General features: G+C 41.2%; 1 protein-coding gene across 6 annotated transcripts in view; it reads right to left on the reverse strand.

Annotated features, from left to right (window-relative positions):
• The window catches only part of L3MBTL1 (L3MBTL histone methyl-lysine binding protein 1), a 34,581-nt gene extending 20,546 nt beyond the window's left edge, over positions 1-14,035 (reverse strand). Inside the window, exons 1-8 of one of the 6 annotated variants that reach the window (XM_075177606.1) lie at positions 13,764-14,024; positions 13,102-13,241; positions 11,527-11,633; positions 7,656-7,758; positions 7,130-7,253; positions 6,920-7,037; positions 6,411-6,501; positions 4,730-4,821 (exon numbers count right to left, since the gene is read on the reverse strand). In XM_075177606.1, coding sequence (XP_075033707.1) covers positions 4,730-4,821; positions 6,411-6,501; positions 6,920-7,037; positions 7,130-7,253; positions 7,656-7,758; positions 11,527-11,633; positions 13,102-13,207 — 741 coding nt within the window. In that variant the 5' untranslated portion in view covers positions 13,208-13,241; positions 13,764-14,024. Of the gene's footprint in view, positions 1-4,729; positions 4,822-6,410; positions 6,502-6,919; positions 7,041-7,129; positions 7,254-7,655; positions 7,759-11,526; positions 11,634-13,101; positions 13,242-13,711 lie in introns of those variants that run through there. The other 5 variants (XM_075177604.1, XM_075177605.1, XM_075177607.1 and 2 more) reach the window with 5 other exon arrangements.
• Between the last annotated feature and the right edge of the window lie 7,354 nt (positions 14,036-21,389).

Genomic DNA, 21,389 nt, shown 5'->3' on the forward strand with positions numbered 1-21,389 from the left:
ATGTGCGCAGTGGAATTGAATTACAAATTATTTTAATATAACTGACATGTCAAAAAAAGCTTTGTTCAAATAATAAAGTATTTTTCATTGCATTTCTCCTGCTATCTCTGTCCTGAGATGGCGATAGCAAAAGTAGAATTGCACAGTGTATATTGTTGAATAGGCTTTCACATGCTATCGCCAATGAACCCCAGAGAAACCTGGCAAATCTTTTCTTCGGTGGAGGCCGACCCTTTTATAGGTCTCTGTTTGATAAATAGAGCTGTCAAAAACAGACGTCAAGAACAGGAGTCTAAGCAGATTATTTGGTCACTAAAAGGAGGCTTCAGTAAGGCTGGGCTAGTATTTACAGACTTATGTATGCGTAGCCTAGTTTGCTTGGTCACATGTGCACAAAGCCAAATCTAGGGTTTCAGTTCCATTTGTAAATATTCTGTACTATCTCATGCAACCAACTGTCTTTCTGCTGTCTCCACATGGATGTCCCAATGCTACCTAAAGCTCAACATCTCCAAAACAGAACTTATCATCTTCCCTCCTGCCATAGTCACCACCTCCCCTCAAATCTTTCTCACTGTCAATAACACAATTTCTTCAGTCTTCCAAGCCCACTGTCTTGTGTCACACATGACTATGTCCTCTGCTGTATTCCTCACATCCAGACTCTCTCCCTGTCCTGTCGACTACACCTTAAAAACATTGCCAGGATATGCCCTTTCCTTACTCAACATGCTACCAAAACTCTTTATTCATTTCATCTCCCATCTTGACTACTGCAAATTCCTGTTATCTGGCATTCCCAATACCCCTGTACCCCCATGAGACGAATGGACCTCCAATGCCACCCTGTCCAGTGTTTGCTGGGGACCGACTGGGCTTGCCTTGCCCCTGTCCCCTTTCTTTATCCCAAATTGCGCCCCTCTAACTGCAGTTGGAGGAGCCTGCTGCCACAGACACATAGAACCGCGTCCTTCTGGGTAACTCTTGCTGCTAGTGTACCCCTTTGCTGGGCACCTGGACTGGTACACCTGACCTCTTTCTTCAGATCAGGGTTGCTGTGGATGGATCCTCCTGGCCTAACATGCTAGCCAAAGCTACAAGGTAGCAGGCAGAGCGTTGGATTGGATGCTCCTGTTATACACATTATGACACACAGGGGGTAACATCGCCCACTGATCCTAGATGGCTCCTCAAAGACTGAGATATTACATCAGATATTTAGTATCAGGATACAATATGTTCTCCACTTAGATTTAAATGCAATACAAAGTTGACAAAATTTACATCAATCTTTTATTTACTAAAACTTGCTGGTTGCATCAATCAGACAGGTTCTAAGATACAGGATGAAAACTAAACATAAAATGGAAGGTAATAACCTCCTGCGGTGCATTCAGGCTAAAACAAGTGTTTGTCACTTCACATGAAAAAGGTCTAATTAGCCTTCATGAGGATTTCCTCTCAAAGCTACACAACAGATTTCCTCTAACAATTGGCTACTTAATCAGAAATCAATACCTCAGAAATCAGTACATTTCTAATACACTGTATCAAAAATCAGTACATTTGCAATTATATTAATTGGCGCCTGCGCCACTGATTGAAATAAATTCTACAATAAGTTATTTCTACGTCATCTAGCCATACCCTACATCAATTCATCCTAAATGATGCTGCAAGACTGTTCTTCGTTTCTCACTGCTCTACAACTGCTGCATCTCTTTGCAAATCCCTACAATGGCTCTCTATGTATTTTAGAGTCCAATTTAAATTACTTACCTAAAAAGCCCCCAATAACACCACCCCTTCATGCATCTCAAATCTCATATCAAAATACTCTCTCTCCCGTCCTTCTACATCTACCTCTGACCTGCGCCTTGTCTCGTCTCTGGTAACCACCTTTCACTCTCACCTACAAGACTTCTCCTGTGCTGCTCCCCACTTATGGAATTCCCTACCAGGCTCAATCAAGCTATCCTACAGCCTTCAAATCTTTAGGCATTCTCTGAAAACCCATCTCTTTTTAGAGGGTGACCTTATGCCTGATTATAATAGTCACACTAATACACCCTAACAACCATCCCAATCTCCACCATAAGCTACACTCGCTCCTCTTATTTCAGCTGTACCCTCTTCCACTTACAATGTAAGCTCTCTAATGAGCAGGGTTCTTCATACCCTTTGTTTTCATGTCTGCATTTATCTTGTATACCTTGTATGTCCCTGTTTTATGTATGTACTGTTTTCCCTACTGTACGGCGCTGTGGAGCACTGTACCGCCTTTCAAATCCACGATAATCATCATAATAATAATAATAGTTAACCTATTTGAAATAAAAATGCTTTATAAAGCATTTTTTAAATGATTTTCATCTGTTAGAACAGGTACAGCTGTAGTACTTGTTAAATAGGAGAAGTCACCACCTGCGAATCATATCACCAATGAGGGTTACCGCTGGCAATAGCAGTGTTATTGCCGGAAGGCAAGTATTGGTTAAAGGCACAACATTGAAAATTGTGCCCCTCTTGAAAAAGTTCTGTAAAAATGAAATGCGTTGAGAAATCAGGCATTTCAATTATCATTACTGTTATTTTATCATGTGTTCATTGCCGGCGATTCAGAAGGGGACGCTGGCTGCAACCTAATATGTGCGTAGTTAACTTCACTTATGTGTAAGTACTACGTTTGCAAAGTTTGTTAAAAATTGATTATCCCCTTCCGTACTCTTATTAAGAGCCCGAGGCCATCTAAGTGGAGCGACATTTGGGTATACTGATACGCCTACTACGGACGCTAACGTCGTTAACGGAGTGCTGTTATATCCATACAAGGGACCCCAGGCTATCTGGACATATTGCACCTGACTGCTGTAGAAGGGAGTACAGAGATTTCAGCACGGAGAACACATACACCATGTGGAGAGATTACATGTAAGTGATCTACACTCTATATGCCGTGTTGTTATTCTGTGACTGATTCCGGTCTCATTTCTTTCATGTGCATCCATTGATGAACTATTGTGAGAACATTTTTCACCATCCATTGCCATCCAAGAACTATCATCTATGGACTGACCGATTATCCAATATGTATTATATTTATTATTGCATGTTATAATTCCAAACAATTCTGAAATTGAGCGCTGTAAAATTTTGGTATTGAAAATTGTGCTTGGCTGCTAGAAAAGGGTTTGAAAATGGAAGAAATAGATTTATATTCTAAGTAAATTAATCCTAATAAGGATTCCCACATAATAGGACTGGCAACTTCTCTTCCATTTATATTTAACTTAAATTATAGTTACTCTGTGTTGCAACATGTTTCTGGATGTCACAAAATCCCAACGTGATCTTCTGCAATCAATTAAGGTATAGATACTCTCTATGTGCACTACTGGCTCCAGTCTCCAAGTGACAGATAGAGAACCAAATTTGATTTCGTTTGGACGCCCTTGTTTCTCCCACTTCTGATGATAATCCAGATTCTAGAAAAGCAGTGAAAATCAGTGCCCCACAACTGTATTTCAGCTCCCCCTCCATGGGTGCTGCTTTCCAATTCAATAAAATTATGTTTTTAAACACTCTCACTAGGGGTAGGCTTTCAATTAGGATGTGGGATTAGGGTAATGCTTAGATTTTAGGGTGTTTGCTTTGGTATTTGGGTTGGTTTAGTTTTGCCCTTTCCAAAACCCAAGATAAACTTTTAGACCAATGAGCGTGTATGAAAACATGATTTTATTGAGGCATGATCTTATAGGTAAAATAAAATGAACAAAAATGGAGAGAAAGTTTAAGGAGAATCGATGTTCACAGCTACTGCATCATTAACAGGTAAAGCCAACCACAATCTGTAGCATGGTCAGCAGTGGGGGGAACTGAATTTCATGTAACACTGGAACAGTGGGTGTGTTCGTTAATAACTGACAGGCTCCAAGAAGATGGTAGTATCTCAATGGGATCTCCATTGTGCCCTGCGTTGCTCTGCACATTGCATTAGCATTAAGAGTCTATGTCTGCCATGAGGCTATAGTGCTAGAGAGCAAACTAGTGAAAAGTAGGCCTGGCAGAGCAGGTCTGAGCCATCCATACTACCCACCTGCACCAGGACAACGGCTTCTATTGATACATCAATGTTTTGTAACAGAACCTATGATAGTGATTTTGAGATTCTTAGTAGTATGCCTGTGCTTGTACTAGGTACCTAGAGTAGGGCACAGAGTTTTCTCATTGAAGTGTGTATGAGAAGAAATAAGTCCATGTTAGAACATGGAGAAGAGACAGACTACTTGCAAATTAGAGTCCCTGCTGAGACTATATGGCTAATGCTCCTGTTTAATAAAGTCCTGGTTGCTGTTCCCGCATGAGGTCTACCACCGCATCATACTAGTGCTAACCTCTTAATTATGTTGCACACACCTTACATCAGGCACTATACACTATACGGGAATCCAGCTAGACAAAATAGACACCATATTCTGCAAAACCAAAGCTTGCATTTATTTACTGATCCATTATTTATATTGTTTAGTTATTAGTTATTTTTCATTCCTTTACTGTTTATTTTTTAATTGTTGGGACTAAAAATAGATTTTGGTATTTGCGTATTTACTTTTAAACATTCTATTATACAATTGCATATTTTCATGTTATTAGCAAATGGTATATTAATAGAGTATTTATGAATTTTAATAAAACATGTTTTTGTGTATTTTTCCAGCACCAGACTTACCTCCCGAAAGAGATTAGGAGGAGCAGCAATGTATTTCTGTTCCTCCAAGTAGGTAGACCAAGACCAAGAATCTCCCAGCTCATCTCCGGAAACTTTAAGGAGAGGAAATAAGATCACTGTCAACAATCAAACTGTAAAAAAGAAGTGGGGCTGGAAGGAGGAAACCACAGTGTTGGGACAGAGAAAAGACGAGTCTGGGGACTGAAACATTTACTGTGTGCAGAGGAAGCTGGGATGTGTCCTACACAGGGACTGAAACATTAACTGTGTGCAGAGGAAGCTGGATGTGTCCTACACAGGGACTGAAACATGAACCGTGTGCAGAGGAAGCTGGGATGTGTCCGATACAGGGACTGAAACATGAGTCAGGTGCAGAGGAAACTGAGATGTGTCCTACACAGGGACTGAAACATGAACCGTGTGCAGAGGAAGCTGAGATGTGTCCTACACAGGGACTGAAACATGGATCGGGTGCAGAGGAAGCTGGGATGTGTCCTATGCAGGGACTGAAACATGAACCGGGTGCAGAGGAAGTTAAGATGTGTCCGATACAGGGACTGAAACATGAACCAGGTGCAGATGAAGCTGGGATATGTCCTACACAAGGACTGACACATGAACCAGGTGCAGAGGAAGCTGAGATGTGTCCTATACAGGGACTGAAACATGAACCGGGTGCAGAAGAATCTGGGATGTGTCCTATACAGGGACTGAAACATGAACCGGGTGCAGAGGAAGTTAAGATGTGTCCAATACAGGGAATGAAACATGAACCAGGTGGAGATGAAGCTGGGATGTGTCCTACACAGGGACTGACACATGAACCAGGTGCAGATGAAGCTGAGATGTGTCCTACACAAGGATACATTTTTTCCACACTTTTTATTTAAAGCCTGAAATCGTGATAAATCATTGTAAGACATTTTTCCACCTTTCATGTGACCTTGCAACCAACACAATCCAAGTGAAAAACAAATAGACAATTTATTTTAGGAAAAAGAAGTGAAAATAAAAAAAACTTCAAGGTGTAAAAAGGTCTGAAATAATTTTTCAGGCTTAACTTACAAACACCTGCAATTTCAATAAGGGTGTGTATACGTTTCATATCCACTAAATCTGGGTTTGATGTGATTACCGGTTTGCAGGGTAAGGCATGCCACTTTCCCTAAAAACGATAATGACTTTTTATTTGCTATTTTTACACGGGATGTTACAGCTATATGTAAAATATATACTGTAGGGTTTAGGATGGCCACATCAGTATTCTCAAAAAGAAAAAATAGCTTGCAAACTATTATAAAATGAGAGGGTTGCTCTGTAAGAAAGGAACAATATTGTTTTCAGTGATCTGTCTGGTCCAATAGCAACATGTGGGGGAAAATGTATTAAGCTCCGGGTTCTTCAACACCCGCGAGTTCGGCGTCTTCAGCGCTTAAATTTAAAGCGGCGCTGCCTTGTAAAGGGAAACTTCCTTTTACAAGGCAGCGCCGCTTTAAATTTAAGCGCTGAAGACGCCGAACTCGCGGGTGTTGAAGAACCCGGAGCTTAATACATTTACCCCCCGGTTGTTTTCCTGAATGTTACCATGCTTGGTGAGTTGTGCACAGGGTGACAAGATGCTGAATACCTGTCTTCAAATAATAACAAAGACACAAGGCATAGGGAAAGATAAATTAATTACTTTGTGTGTCTCTTTGGCTCCACATCTCCAGTTCTGAGTTCCTCATGTGCGGTTCCTCAGCATCTGAGGTCTTCTGGTCTTTCTGCTTTTCCTGAACACAAATATCTTGCACATACATATCTGGCAACATCATACAACAATAAACAGCAAGAATACAGCCAGCAACCTTCTGCCACAGCACACTTAACAATGTTCATATTTTGCACCACAGAGCTACATCATTCAACACAACAATCTTAACTGCACATTAGACAGTGTACTGTTTTTAAGCAATGTGTCCTTTAACGGTACACTATTTAATAACGCTAGAACCACCAGACTTCATGATATAATCCTAGAACACAGAACATAATTACGTGTGATATAGTTCTGCACACTGACACTGAGAACACTTCATGTCCTTGCACCAATAGAGTGATCCACAGCATTCTTCACTCACAACAACTCCACAATGAAATGCAGTGACAACACTCAGTTGACATGAGTGCAGTGATGGCTCTTGTCCTCACCATTAGTTCGGCCTCTGACTCAGCTGGGCTCTGATACTCTTTTGGTCTCCGTTTCTTGATGGGTTTTGGGGTCTCGTTGCCTACCCCAAACCCTTGTGATGTCTCCAGGACCAGGGACCTGCTGTGGACACCCCAGAAACCAGGGAGAGGGTGACACTGACCCGCTCCCCATTTTCCCCCATTATTGTGACCTGCAGGTCTCAATCTCACCTCTCTTTAAATTGACAGATTTCACCACATGTCTCACATTTTCCCCCAGCCATGTGCTGGCAGCCACAGGTATCACAAAGACACATCGTGGTATCACAAGTGGGACTTTCACTTCCTTCAAGACCTGTGAAGGCATAAAAGAGTCAGATCTGTAGAATCCACATGCACAGTCAAACGCACAATTACACAGCACCAGGTTACACAAATACGAAGTATCACGCCGTGCAAGTGCCAAGAGAGCGATTGACTTCAGCTTTCTTGACAAGTCTCCTTCATCTCTGCAGATCTCTGCTAAGACCTGGCAGTTGTTTGGTTGGCAGTGCTACCTGTTTCCATTCCTATGATGAAGCTCACATGTACATACATAAAATTATTTTACATAATTATATGCATTCTATACTGTAGAGATAAAATACAAATTCAATGAGAATTCTGCAGATATAAGGCAGCACATGTCTGAAATATGGATGAAACGAATAGATGTAATAATGCTGTTTCTACATCACTATTACATAATAAAGGTCACCTTGAGAGAGGGTCTGGCTGCTTATTTCTATGGTTTGCTTGGGGTTTCCTGCTTTGGGGGGTCTGGGGATCTCCTCTTGAGGATCCAACCGGCTGAAACGGAACTGACAGAGAACAGGCAATTAATATGAAATATAAAAGGATTTGATGTTAGCAAAGCTTTATACACACCCTTATCTGGGATGGGGAGAAGAATTTGGGGAACAAGTATATCTTTAAAATAACTGGTCTCTTTTTACCAGATGAAAAACCCACCAATGCTTAGAAATCATGGTCATTGGTCATATAATGCAAATAACTGATCGTATATATAACTGGACACCCACTCTCATTAGCAGAATGCCTTTGTTGTGACAATGGTCCTTTGAGCTGAAAGGGTATTGCTGAGCACTGTAAGTATGTGCAGTAACTGTATAGTTACAAACTGCAAATGCATCTCATGCTTCACTTGGACCGGTCAGAGCAAGACATGATGCTAGTCAAGGCAGTATGACAAGTGCTCGTAAGAAAGAGCCAATGGCCAAATCAATAAATTAAACAAGCTCATTGATTTATTGGATTTTTAAAGTTTTAAGACTCGTACTCATGAGAGTATAATTTGCTTGCTTTATCTGTCTAGTATTGTAGTTTATTTGTAAGTGTGCATTGGTTTCTATCAGCTCTGGTAGCATTCTTATCTTTTTAAAGTAGTTTCATGTGTTATGAGTTAAAGGTATTGAAAATACCCTTTAAAGCTGCATTGCCAGCTATGATCTGGCACTACACCTCCCTGGAGCTCCGGGGCTGCTCCATGCACCTGTCTTGCTGAGGTTCTGTGGTTTATCTCACATCCCTGCCAGAAAAAAAGGTCAGTGTGATGCTGCAGAGGGAATGTGTGTAAATGGGAGTTCCAATTAGAAGTTACAACCATTGAGATTGTGGCTTCTGATTGGTCCTCTCCCACACCCACCCTTCTACAGCCATTTGAAAAAGTGTCAAATAAAAAGTTTGACCACGTAAGAGGTAGTGCAGCTTTAACCATAGTGCATTCACCAGAGTGTGGAAATGTAGGTAACCATAATGGTCATAAACTCCTATGGCTACCACATGAAAAACACGTTGGGTGTCATATATGAAGGGCAACCAATGGGCACTGTAAAACGCCACTGGTTCAATACTGGTGTGTCTGAATGGTCTGCCCAGGATATATCAAAAGGGGTCCTATAAAAGTATAGGACAAGAAATGAAGACAACCAGCTGTACGCTGGTGCAAAACTGTGGAAATAGCGGTGTGCCTCTCTGCACAGTGAGTAAGGCTGGGTACATACTACAGGGTTTTCAGCCGCCTATCGGAACAATCACTCATTAGTGTGTACACTCCAACAATGAACATATATCGTTCCAAAGCCCATTGTATCGTTTCATTTGATTTTTAAACTGAGCTAAAAATCTTGTTCAACGATGGAATGATGTCATTCCAATTCTGCAGTGTGTATGCACTCAGGACCGCCAGTGTCCATAGATCTCTATGGAGTGTGCAGAGTCACAATTTGTTCAGCATATGTTTATGACAGATGAAGGGTGCAGACCTGAAGGTAAATCTTGTAAAACGTATTTAGTGTGTACACATGAATAGATATACTGATAGGGGCTTTTTGTTTTTTTTGCAGTCGTTGGTAATATTGCATCGGGAGAAATTTTCTGTAGTGTGTACCCAGCCTAAACACCCATAAATACACACCCGCACCTCACTTTATCTAATTGCAATAATACCTGTGTAGGAACACCTTCGCTGTGCCCGACTCCCCATCTTCCTATGCAAACGTCTACACCTCCTCCAGAAACAGTGCTATCTTGCGCTATAAACCCATGACCTCGGCAGAAATCTAGGCGAACATGTACAAATTGAGGTGTGCGGTGGGCCCGGAGTTATTTTTGTACTGTGCAGTGGATGATTTGCGCTTCAGAATTAATATCTATTATGTATAGTTCTCACATCATGGGGTAAAATGTATGATACTCCGGTTTCTTCAACTCCCGCGAGTTCGGCGGGATGACAGCTGCCTTGTAGGGAAACTTGCCTTTACAAGGCAGCGCCGCTTTAAATTTTAGCTGTCATCTCGCCGAACTCGCGGGAGTTGAAGAAACCGGAGTATCATACATTTACCCCATGATGTGAACAGACAACCGTTGACGAACGAATGTAAATTTTTTTGGTAAACTGTGTTCACAACTCTTTATCTTTGTGTAAACATGCCCTACAGATGTCAAACGTTTCCCCTATTACCTAGAAGGTTTACTTTTGAGGGCTAATGGTCTATCGTAGCAGGAGGAAGGGGATTGTAGGATATGGCAAGCCTTCTGCTCAATGGAAAAGAGTGTTTCGGACAAAGGACAAGTGAATGACAATAATGTGACTAACAAAACAAATTTGTACGGTCACGCTGTCAGAAGAGAAGAGAAAACACACACACACACACACACACACGTATACACACATATGTTTACAGCAGACCTTCATTGATCAGCTTGCAATTATCCAATAACCCTTTCGCACTAAAATCCCAAGTCAGACACGGGTGTCACGATCTGCCTGCAGCTTGCTGCTTTGTATTGGCAGCTCACGCCTCCAGGACTATTAGACTTTATTGTGTTTCTTTTTATGTGTTGCAGCAGTACCTCTATTCACCAGAGGTGCTGCTATTGTGCCTGCTTCTAATCCCTTAGGAGTTAACCCTGCTGCACTAATTATCCCTGGCACCTGGGTGTTCCCTATGTATACCTGTCTCTCCCAGCATTCATTGCTGGTTATTGATGTTACACTCTGTGGTCACATCCTGTTATTCTTTCTTGTTGCTACCTCCTGCTGTGCTGAAGGGTTTATGCTGCTTGGGATCTCTACATACATTGTGTTTACCAGTATCATCTGTGAACCTGGTAATTACCTCTGCATTTCCCTGCACTTGCTGCCTGGAATCATTCCACACCTCCTGTTTACCTGCAACTGCCGTATACCTGGTAATTCTGCAAAGCTCATTATTACATCTTCTGTTCATACTCTTCAGCAAATAAACATTGAATGTTTTTCACCTTATTCGTGGCTCCTTAGCTGTATTCCTGCATTGATTCGTGACAACGGGATAATGAACAAGTTTCAACCTGTGTTGCAACCCTTAATACCCCTTTCACCAGAGGCATGGACCCGGGAATAACCCAGGTCACTGCCTTTCACACTGGACTCGTGCCTGCCCTGTATTTTCAAGTTGAGCCCCTTTAAATCAGCTGCTTTTAACTGAACCCGGGTCGGATAACCCAGGAACACCTTTCATACATAAGCTTACTCGGCTCCATCCCGGGAATAACCCTGTGGCCTGGGTCGTGGACCCGGGTCGCATGACCTGGGTCACCCCTTTCACACAGACAAATGACCTGGGTTATTCTTGGTTTCATCTCTCTGTGAGGAGGGGTATTAGATACAACCCTGCCATTTTAATGTCACTATAACCTATAACAAAATAATACCCCTTTCAGATTGCCGTCCCTGCAATATCCCGGGTATACGAAACCGGGATATTGCAGGAGAACAGAGCCTCCCACCCCACCAAATTTCCAGGTAGACCGTGTTTACACTGAACACGGGTCTGCCCGAGTCTCCCTGGCAACATCACAAGAGGAGCTCTGATTGGCTCCGATTGACCCTGGGTCTCACCATTCACTCTGGCAGCTACCCGGGTCGCACCCGGGAATAACCCTTCAAGACGCCTGGGTCTAACTCCCGGGTCAGCGGGGCTTGTCCCGGCAAAACCCCGGGTCTTTTAGGCAGTGTGAATGGGGTATAACAATGCTTCTGAACAATCTGTAGTTTCTGATATTAACTTTTACTTCGGCCTAACCTGTGGATTTACTGTGGCTGTGACTGGCTCCATTCCCCTCCTCTCTCGCTGCTCCTCCAAAAGGGGGCGTTGCATGTCCGAGCAGCAGGTTAAGTGCAACTTGACAACTGTTGAGAAGAAGAATATTTTTAAACGGCTTAAGGAAGCTTAATAACCAGGAATAACCAATAATAAGGTACACTATACGTAACCGCTAGCTCTCAGTAAGGTATTAGCATCACTCTTTACTGATTTCTACAGAGAAGAAGACACAAAAGGTAGAGGCCACAAGAAACCCAGGAGCCACATGCAATATTTGATGTCCCTCAAAATCTTGGGTAGGATATTTAAGCAAGTTTCATATAGTAGACATTATGCATTTAAAGGGGGAGGGAGGGTCCTGGTTCAGCACCTCAGAGTCCCTCTAGCACACACAGCAACTTCATTTACACATATTTAGAGGTGCCAGAGATTGAGTGTCAGATAATATTTTCAATGTGATGCTTTTTACACACCATAAAATACATTGATACATGAAATAAAGGCAGCCCAGATGTCCCCTTATTCATTTGACTTAAGCCATAAATAAAGCTCCAACGAGCACTATTTTAAGGAAAATAAAAGTAATTAGGGGGGTGGTCTAGAATTCATGGTAAGCAGGGCTTTAAAGTCTTTACTTGTCCTGCTATATGCATTCCCAATTTAGAAACATAAGTCCGCAAATGGGCATGTAAAGTGTGTGAAGCTTCTTCCCGAAAACAGAAAGTGGATTTGCACCTATGTATGTGCATGGCAGGCAGATAGGCTGATTCCACACAAAAACTGCTGCAAGTCTCCATTTTTTGGAATTTATCATCATCATCATTTATTTATATAGCGCCACTAATTCCGCAGTGCTGTATAGAGGATATTTTTCATTCACATCAGTCCCTGCCCATTGGATCTTACAGTCTAAATTCCCTAACACACACACAGACATGGACAGACTAGGGTCAATCTAATAGCAGCCAATTAACCTCATAGTATGTTTTTGGAGTGCAGAGAATATACAAACTCCACACAGATAAGGTCATGGTTGGGAACTCATGACCCCAGCGCTGTGAGGCAGAAGTGCTAACCACTGAGCCACCGTGCTGCCCATTGTAAATGTAAAGGACACAGAGGCCACTGAAAAACATAATACCACACTCTACCACTCTAACTGGCCACACACCAGCTATGTACAATGGGTCAGAAATTAGGATCTCACAAGTCTACTGAGTTGATTGATAAATGGTATATACTGTGTATCCAAAATAGGAAAAGTTGTATTAAACTATTTGCTAAAGTATCCAATCTAAGCCAAGGATAATTAGCTTTATTTACAGTTTACATTGTATTTCCTTTTTTGTAACATTGAAAATATGCATATTTTTTTTTCATTTTGTTTTTATTTGAAGCCAATTTCTTTAAGATGATTACAGTACATGTTCACGCTATATTTCATTTAAACATGCCAGCCTCAGGGTTAATGTATCTCCTAGAGAGAAAAACTGACATCCCTTAGAACACTGTTGGTCCGACATTTTTGTGTGTCCTTGCTCTGATGTGTTTTACCTGTGGCAGCGGGAGAAGGTGAAAGTACAGCTCTGTCCTGGTGCACCTGGGACGAGGGTACATCATTGTCTTCATCACCTTGCACCTCGGCTACAAACATATCCATAGCATCACTGGCTCCAGTACAAAGAACAGAGACCCTGTATGGGCAGAAATAAGTAAAGAAGAAAGGAGGTTAAAGATAGAGAGGGATGAAGAAGGGATGGGCTGTTTAATAAAGAAGAACAGATTGTCAGCAATAATATGGAAGATCAGAGGAATGGTGTATATATGTGTGGGGTGGGCTGGGCAAGGAGGGAGTTTTAACACTGCAGAACAAAAAAAGCATGAAAGGAGGAAGAGAGGTTGCAGGAAAAATCAGCAAGAGACAAATATATTTTCTATAACCCCCTTGAATGCCCATAAGGGATAAATTTACTAAACCCATCACATGAAACAATAGCTTTAACATTGAGGAATTTTCCATTTCCACAATCTCGCCTCTTGCACCTATACAGTATAGAATACAACAATCCTCCAAACAGCAGACAGCATTTCTTTAATCTTCGAGAGCAGGATCCATTGTTGGTAGAAATAATGAGGTAAAGAATTGAATAGAATGATCACCAACCTGTTATGTCTCCCACGTGGCAGCAAAGAGGTTAAATACCAGAGAAGCTTACCTAATGTAACAGCACTGCTATTGCAACCGCAATCTGCAGGGTGCTTGTGCGCCTGTGCTATACTATTGTGTGCAGCACAGAGGGATCAGGCAGAAAGCACAGTAGCAGCATTCAGAGCTGGCGTGGGGGTGGAGGGAATGGTTGAAAAAGGGCAATGAATAATGTAAAACGGAATTTATATTCTGCTTTATTTATAACAGAAAAAAGTGTTACTGCTTTGCAGTTTAATAGATGACATAAAACAGTGATGAGTAGCTCATTTATATACTGCATGCTGATTTGCTACTGAATAATGATGCTACAAATAGTCTTATTCCATTTGTATGAGTATTACACAATACACACAGGGGCTCATTTAGACTTGGACATGTCTGCATTTCTGTACTGTACATTTATTCATATTATTGACTGGCATCTCCTTACACCTGGAGAGGTGACAAAGGGCAAACGTAAACCTAGTGCAGTAAATGCATGTTCATGTAAGTATGACACAATTAGACGTGTATGCATCCGCAGATACTCTTTCTAGGAGGCGTATCTATTGCGGGTGCTGGAGGGCGTGTGTAACAATGCACAAGAATAATGAGGACTATTAGCAGCACTATTAACCTGTTTCTGATTGGCTGACTGTGTTATGACCCCGTCAGCTGATAAATAAATGATTAGCGGCTATATTATATGAAGTTGCGGACATCTACAGACATTACTTCATATTTCCTTTTGGACTACTGGGGGAAAGATTGCTATTGGATATTTAAAGAGGAAACCGACCAATGTATTTGATTCAATATTTGGGTTTAATTATTTTTTTTTACTGAAAATGGCTTTCGACTTTCACATAAATTAAATACACTGTCAAGAAATTATTCTCTCTTGTATATATAACACTTTGTTTTAGTCTAACAAGGATTAATGGAAGGAACAAGAGAAAATGTTTATGGTCTACAACGAAGAAGATGAGGATGCCTATGGGAACAAAACCAGAATATGAAGATCCATATGGATTTAAGTGTGAAATAAAGACTGCAACAAGGGCATGGATGAGTACTTATTTATATTAAAGTATTTTATAAATCAGTATGTGTTTTTACTTGAATATATGGCACTACTAATCCCAGCGTGCTCCACCTTCAAGGACATGCTGGCACTTGTAGTTCTACAAGCGTCAGCAAGCCCATGAAGTTAATGGCTGCTGAGACCAGTAGTGCACCAGTTATTACACCAGACTCTAATTTGCACCATTGGTACTATAAAGTGCCAAGTCACTAGGAGAGGATGGCCCAGTTTTTTTTTGTCAACCCAATGCCTTAGGAAATTACCCTTGTGCTGACCTAGCTGGGGCTGGATCCCACTATTACAGGTGGGCCCCCACTCTGCAGATCTCCCCCTTATAGTGGAACCATCCCAGCCTGCATTTGTCATACAAGAGATCAAAAAGACTTTCATACTTTGTAAACATCTGATTAGGGCAATCTTACCTCTGTTGGTCTTAATAGCCAGTTTAGTTTTTTGTTCCCAAATGTAAAGCACCGTGGAGTTATATGGTGCATACAAATGAATGTTAATAATAATAGTAACAAGAAGGCAGTATGTCGGTACCAAGGGCAGAACAGTGCATCGCAGGGCTCCATAGCAAAATTTGTGTATGAAGAACCCGATGATACCGCTCTCTCCTGCTCTGCTCTCAATTAGCGGTCCGATTCGTGCGCTCAATAAAAATGCTCTTTTGAGAGTGTGGGTCTTATGGAGAAGCAGGGGTCTTGGGGGGAGAATGAATCGGCATTGTGGGTCCTCCCCTCACCTCCAGGCACTGTAGCTTCTGTAGCTATTGTTACATCCCTGGTCAATACGCAAATTTCCAGCACAGGGAAAATGCACTCCTACAGATCATGTATCTTTCAGATAAGTGAAGATTCCTAACACAATAAGGCAAAATTTTAAGAATAAGCACCTTGCACAGTCACATATACATTTCCGTACTGTGTATGTGCACCAAAGGTACGTACATATACATCTATATGCAGTTTCGGTCACATCTTACACTTTTGACTTGTTAATTTTAGAGAGGTGGAACAGATGTAGGAAGAGGCAGACAAGCATAGGCCGATACAGCAAGGGCATATTTTCATAAATGCTTCGTAGATCAAGACAGACATCCCTTTACTCACAGAAAACAAAGGTGTGTATCAGGGGCACTCCGTAGGTTAAATATATAAAACATAAATCACATTTTATATATATATTCAGTTTTATATATTTAACCATCGGAGTGGCCCTGATACACACCTTTGTTTTCTGTGAATATATTCAATCATTACTATGTGTGGGTGCACCACTTCTAGGGTGTTTAAATTTATAAAGGAGTTATAAGAGTTCCCATCAAGAAGTTGTTAACTATTCCTCTAGGATGTGTAGGAGTTTTCTGGTGCTGTATATATTTCTTTTCTTGATATAGACAAGTCTATACATAAGTCACGACAGGTGCTTTTTGTCCTAGCACTGAAAGAACACACTAAATATTGTCTCATAATTATGACAATTATTTTTTGTCTCCTTTTCTAATAGTTGTTTTAGTATAGCATAACTATTTTTTGACACTCTAGCTTGATTACTTAATTTAATCTTCTATATCAGCTTACTTGTAACTGAAAAATAAAAGGTTTCTTCAACAAATACTGGTCCAAAATGTGGCAAATGTATCATATATGCTGCAGGGATGCCATACATATATTGTTTTTAGATACTTGTTTACCAACACATTAAACAATGGTACATGTGGTCTGCTTGCATAATCAATGCACATAATTCCTCTGTTCTTTGTGTTAAGGTGTCATATCATTTTATGTTTTTATTATCTTCAGGAGTGAAAACAGCAGAAGCAACTACAATCAGACACAGGGGGCATATTTAAAGGGCACATGTAAGCCTTTTTGGGATTCCTGAACCAGAGATGAGAAGCCAGTTCAAACTCCCACCTTAGATCATCCTGGAAACTCTGACGATTTTGCAGAGTAACTTTGAGCAATAACACCTCTGAAATTGTTAGTTGTTTCACATTTCTGTGCATCGGTGTCATTCCAGACCACAGTAGCTGTGGAGGCAGGGATGTCACAGACTGCTTTTATAAGTGCACTAAAACAGGTTACATGGGCATTTCTGTCATGCATCAGCGAGTTTATTATACTGGCATTCAATTGATGAGGACTCCCTTTTGTGTATAAAAAAGCAATTTCTAACAACTTTGTGCATGTTATAGTGGCAGTGAATGTTACACATGTAACTCTTGTACCACCGATTCAAAATTAATCAATGTTTCAAAATCACAAATATTGCCAATCCCTCTATATATAGGCTTTAAGTGATGCATCTCTCCTCAATAGCCTGGTTAGCAATTTTCCTGGGTGTCCCCATAACTCCTTCATATTGAGACAATATGCAATATGGCAGACATTATCAGAAAGACATGAACAGGAGTGGCTAGTGGGTAAGCATGTAATGTATTCATTCACAGTCCATTTGGTCTGTATCATGGTTTTTGGCTCTAATTAGTACCTGTATGTATTATTTTACATACAGCTTCATTTTTTGCAACATTACTCCATGCATGGAATCAAAGGTTTACTTTATGACAATTGGGCTGCATTAGGAGTGCTGGTGATGTGGACAAAGAAAACAATTAAATTATCTAATCAGTAGCCCCAGCACACAAAAGCAATGAGAGCAGTAAATTGTATTTCATGCATTTAAATTCCTTTATGCTAGCTGTGCTAAATGCTAGTGTACAATGCTGCATACAAATTAAGTGATGTTGACATTTGGGTTTTCAAAGAATGTTCATGCACAATGCATCCTACTTCCAAGTCACTTTCAGGGCCCAAGTTTGTTTTGAAATATACCAAGGAAGAAGCATCTCCCGTATGCTAACTTATAACGTATACCAGCCTCTGGTCCTAACGAGACCCAACCTGAATAGGGAGAAGGTTTGGGGAATTTCTATAAATCCAGTGTTGCCACAGGAGGACCTCAATCAGATGGCCCCGCAAGCGTCTAAGGACATGTAACGAACTGAGGCTGCGTATCGTGTTTTTGCATACCTGTATCCCCTAACCTACAACAATGGCATGCTATAGGAACAGTGCCTTGTAACTGCACTGCCCCTTGGTCTGCCCAAGTTTCTAAAGCCCTAATGACCCTGCAATGAGTCAGGGATGGGATATTGGTTAGGTGAGTGTCTTAAGCACTAGATACATGCGGTACAATACTTTCACCATCAGGTTTGTTGCTAATTAGATAAGGTCCCAGGCTAGGTCAACTGCCACCACCAGATCCACCAAGTCTTTGTGCCTGTAGGTTTCTTCCAGAACCACTTGTGGGGAGAGGCAGAATCCTCCATACCGCTTCTGATTTAGAAGAGTCCTAGTCCGACAGGCTTCAAGGGCAGGCCAGAGTGAACCTCTGACACTTACGTACGTTCATGGCAACAGATTAAGGTCTCCACTAAACACCAAGCGATTGGGTTCTCCTGGGGGATGCTATGTGACCAAGTCGGGCCAGGCCCGTATCTTCTTTTGGGGCTGGTACTTGTCCACCTTGGAAGGGAGTACAGTAATGGAAAAAGGCTTCAGCTCTAGCTTATATCTCTGCCGGCCTGGCAAGTAGGTAAACACGTGTCGCTACTGTGTCCGCTCAGTTGCACACAAGCATATGTGCGTGTATGTATATATCTGGCGTGGTGTGTTACCCTGGTCCTACTTACCATGGGTAAGCCCCACAGTCTGCAAAGCCAGACCGGGGTCTTTCAGTCCACAAGAAAGACTATTATATACAGAGCAGCCACAGTAAGCCCAACTCCTTGGGCACTCAACAAACACTGGGGCTACAGGGGGTTGCAGAGGGGAGGAGTTGTCAGCAAATATTAAACAAATTAATTAACTTGTTCAGTAAACTTCAAGCTCCACACATGCAACCCATGGTAGCAGTGTCCCCCAGATAGAATGAAAGAGAAAAAAATGGATACCAGAGATAGTAAAGTCGATTTGTTGAGCATGCCAGATGAGGATGGAGTTTCAATTATTATAACTGATAAAAGGACAGGTATGGTTGACAGCAGCTACCAAAGTTTCTACAGTGACTGTTTCTTGTTTCATGTCTCCACCTTTCTCTGCCTATGTTTCACCTATGCCACCACCGGTAGGTGCACAGAAATGCCATACACGAAGTACTGCTTTATTATGGCAGCTTGCAATGCTGTAATAACATCGCATTTTCCCGCCCCGCTAATATTTCACTTCCTTATATAGCTGGTGTCACAATTTTGCCTACGAACACAGTCATGAATAAAGAATGGCACCAAAACATCCAAGAACAGTTTGGTGACGAACAATCCCATTGAGAACTTGTGGTCAGTCCTCAAGAGGCGGGTGGACAAACAAAAACCCACAAATTCTGACAAACTCCAAGCATTGATTAGGCAAGAATGGGCGGCCATCAGTCAGTATGTGGCCCAGAAGTTGATTGACAGCATGCCAGGGCGAATTGCAGAGTTCTTCAAAAAGATGGGTCAACATTGCAAATATTGAATCTTTGTATAAACTTAATGTAATTGTCAATAAAAGCATTTGACACTTATGAAATGTTTGTAATTTTATTTCAGTATACCATAGCAACATCTGACAAAAAGGTCTAAAAACACTGAAGCAGCAAACTTTGTGACAACCAATACTTGTGCCATTCTCCAAACTTTTGGCCATGACTATACATAAGAGTAACACAGGCATCTGCTACAAAAGCCAAAACAGGTCATATGTAGCCAATTGCATCAATAGCAAGGGCCTGGTGTTGTAAATGTTACAAAATGTCAACACTAGTAACAATTAATTATATCTTGATCTGTTTAAAGTTATAGACATAGAGTCCAATTTAGGAAACACAGGTTATGATGTATATGTAGTTAACTACTTAGGATTCTTAAAAATATGTTTTGCTGCAAGTGGCACAATGGCCCATTTTTTTTTAATTTAATATCTTGAATATTGTTGGGCGCCAATGTAACTTGCAAAGATAAAGCATAGTACATAACATTTGGGAGAGGACAAGAAGAGAGTAAAGAGAGGGCCCTATAACTAAGTGGTAGTATATGAAATATAATCTTTGCCGTGTTGCTGTGGAGAGGGGGGCTTTTCCATGTCCATTTCCTCAAATCCTACGATTTCAGGAACAGGGAGGGGAACGGACGTATACACAATTTAGTCAGGGCGCGTCGAGTGCGAGTGCACACAGCAATGTCCAATTCAAGCTTTGGTATCTCAAAGGTAGGTGGTTTTCTGTCGTATCACTCTACAGGTCAAGTGTAAGTGCCGATTAATATTGATGACCTTCTTTTAATGCCTGTTCTGTTGGGACTTTATATTCCATATATATATTGGACGTATCCTGCAGCGTATTGTATCTGTCAAAGCAGAGAGTAGCTAGACCCGTATCCGACTTGAGATGTATCTTCAGATCCACTTGTAGTTGTATACGGCTGTGCTTATGTCTGAACTACGTCTGTTTTGCATGCCATAATGAAACAGGTCCAAAATGTTTTATTTCATGTTGCTCATCATGTGTTTTATAAAAACAAAACCCAGTATTTACAGGGCCGTCTCTTCCATTGGGCACGATGGGCAGGTGCCCAGGGGCCCTGCAGGCAAGGGGGGCCCGTGATGTCACGCCCAGCATTCACTGCAACCACAGTACGGAAGAGGGCAGAAGAGACTCAGCGGCGCAGAAAAAAGAAGAGGATCGGCCTTAAGGTAAGTTAAGGGGGCCCATCTATATATGTAAAAAAAAAAGTGATTATATATAATCACGTTTTATTTTACATACATATATTTTTTTTTTACACACACACACACTATTTATATACATATATATATATTTTTTTTAGGGGCCCGGTACACTGCATTGCCCGGGGGCCCATAAAGTTGTTAAGGTGGCCCTGAGTATTTAATGTCCATGATCTGTGTACTGGATGGAGATTTGTGTGTATTATTAAGGGCAAAGATGCAGCACTGATATGTACTGAATTCTACCTCCACAGTGGAAATAAAAGTCAACATTCCCTAACCTAAAATAAAATTAAATGGTGCCTGTTACCACAGCAACAAAACAGCCTTACTCTGTGGTTCATTACTCAAAATAAAATTAATCGGCAGAGCTTAATGCTAGTATTTAAATGTATGCATGACACGTGGATGTGAAAGGGTAACACCACCTCATCGGTCTCAAATTACTAAAATCCCTCCAAATTAAATCTCGCTCACTCTTGCCACCAAAGAACTGCCAGCACTAAGATTTAGTTCAATAGCAGACACACTAGAAAGTCTTCAGTTACTGTATGACTGGAATCACATTCTCAAATTAATCAGACACTGTAAACCAAACAATTCCTTGCATATACAGCCTTCTAAAACCCAAAGCTATGTGAAAAATAAAATTATCTAAGCGCTCGAAGACAGTGTTATTAAATGGAGTTTAATATGATAATTAAATGACATTGATACCTTACTAAGGCTGTGATTTTACCACCACCCACTTTTAAAAAAGTGACAAGGGAACTATTGGTTACAGGACAGTTTTCTGCAT

This window comes from Mixophyes fleayi, chromosome 6 (assembly GCF_038048845.1).
Source record: "Mixophyes fleayi isolate aMixFle1 chromosome 6, aMixFle1.hap1, whole genome shotgun sequence".
Taxonomy (NCBI): Eukaryota; Metazoa; Chordata; class Amphibia; order Anura; family Limnodynastidae; genus Mixophyes; species Mixophyes fleayi.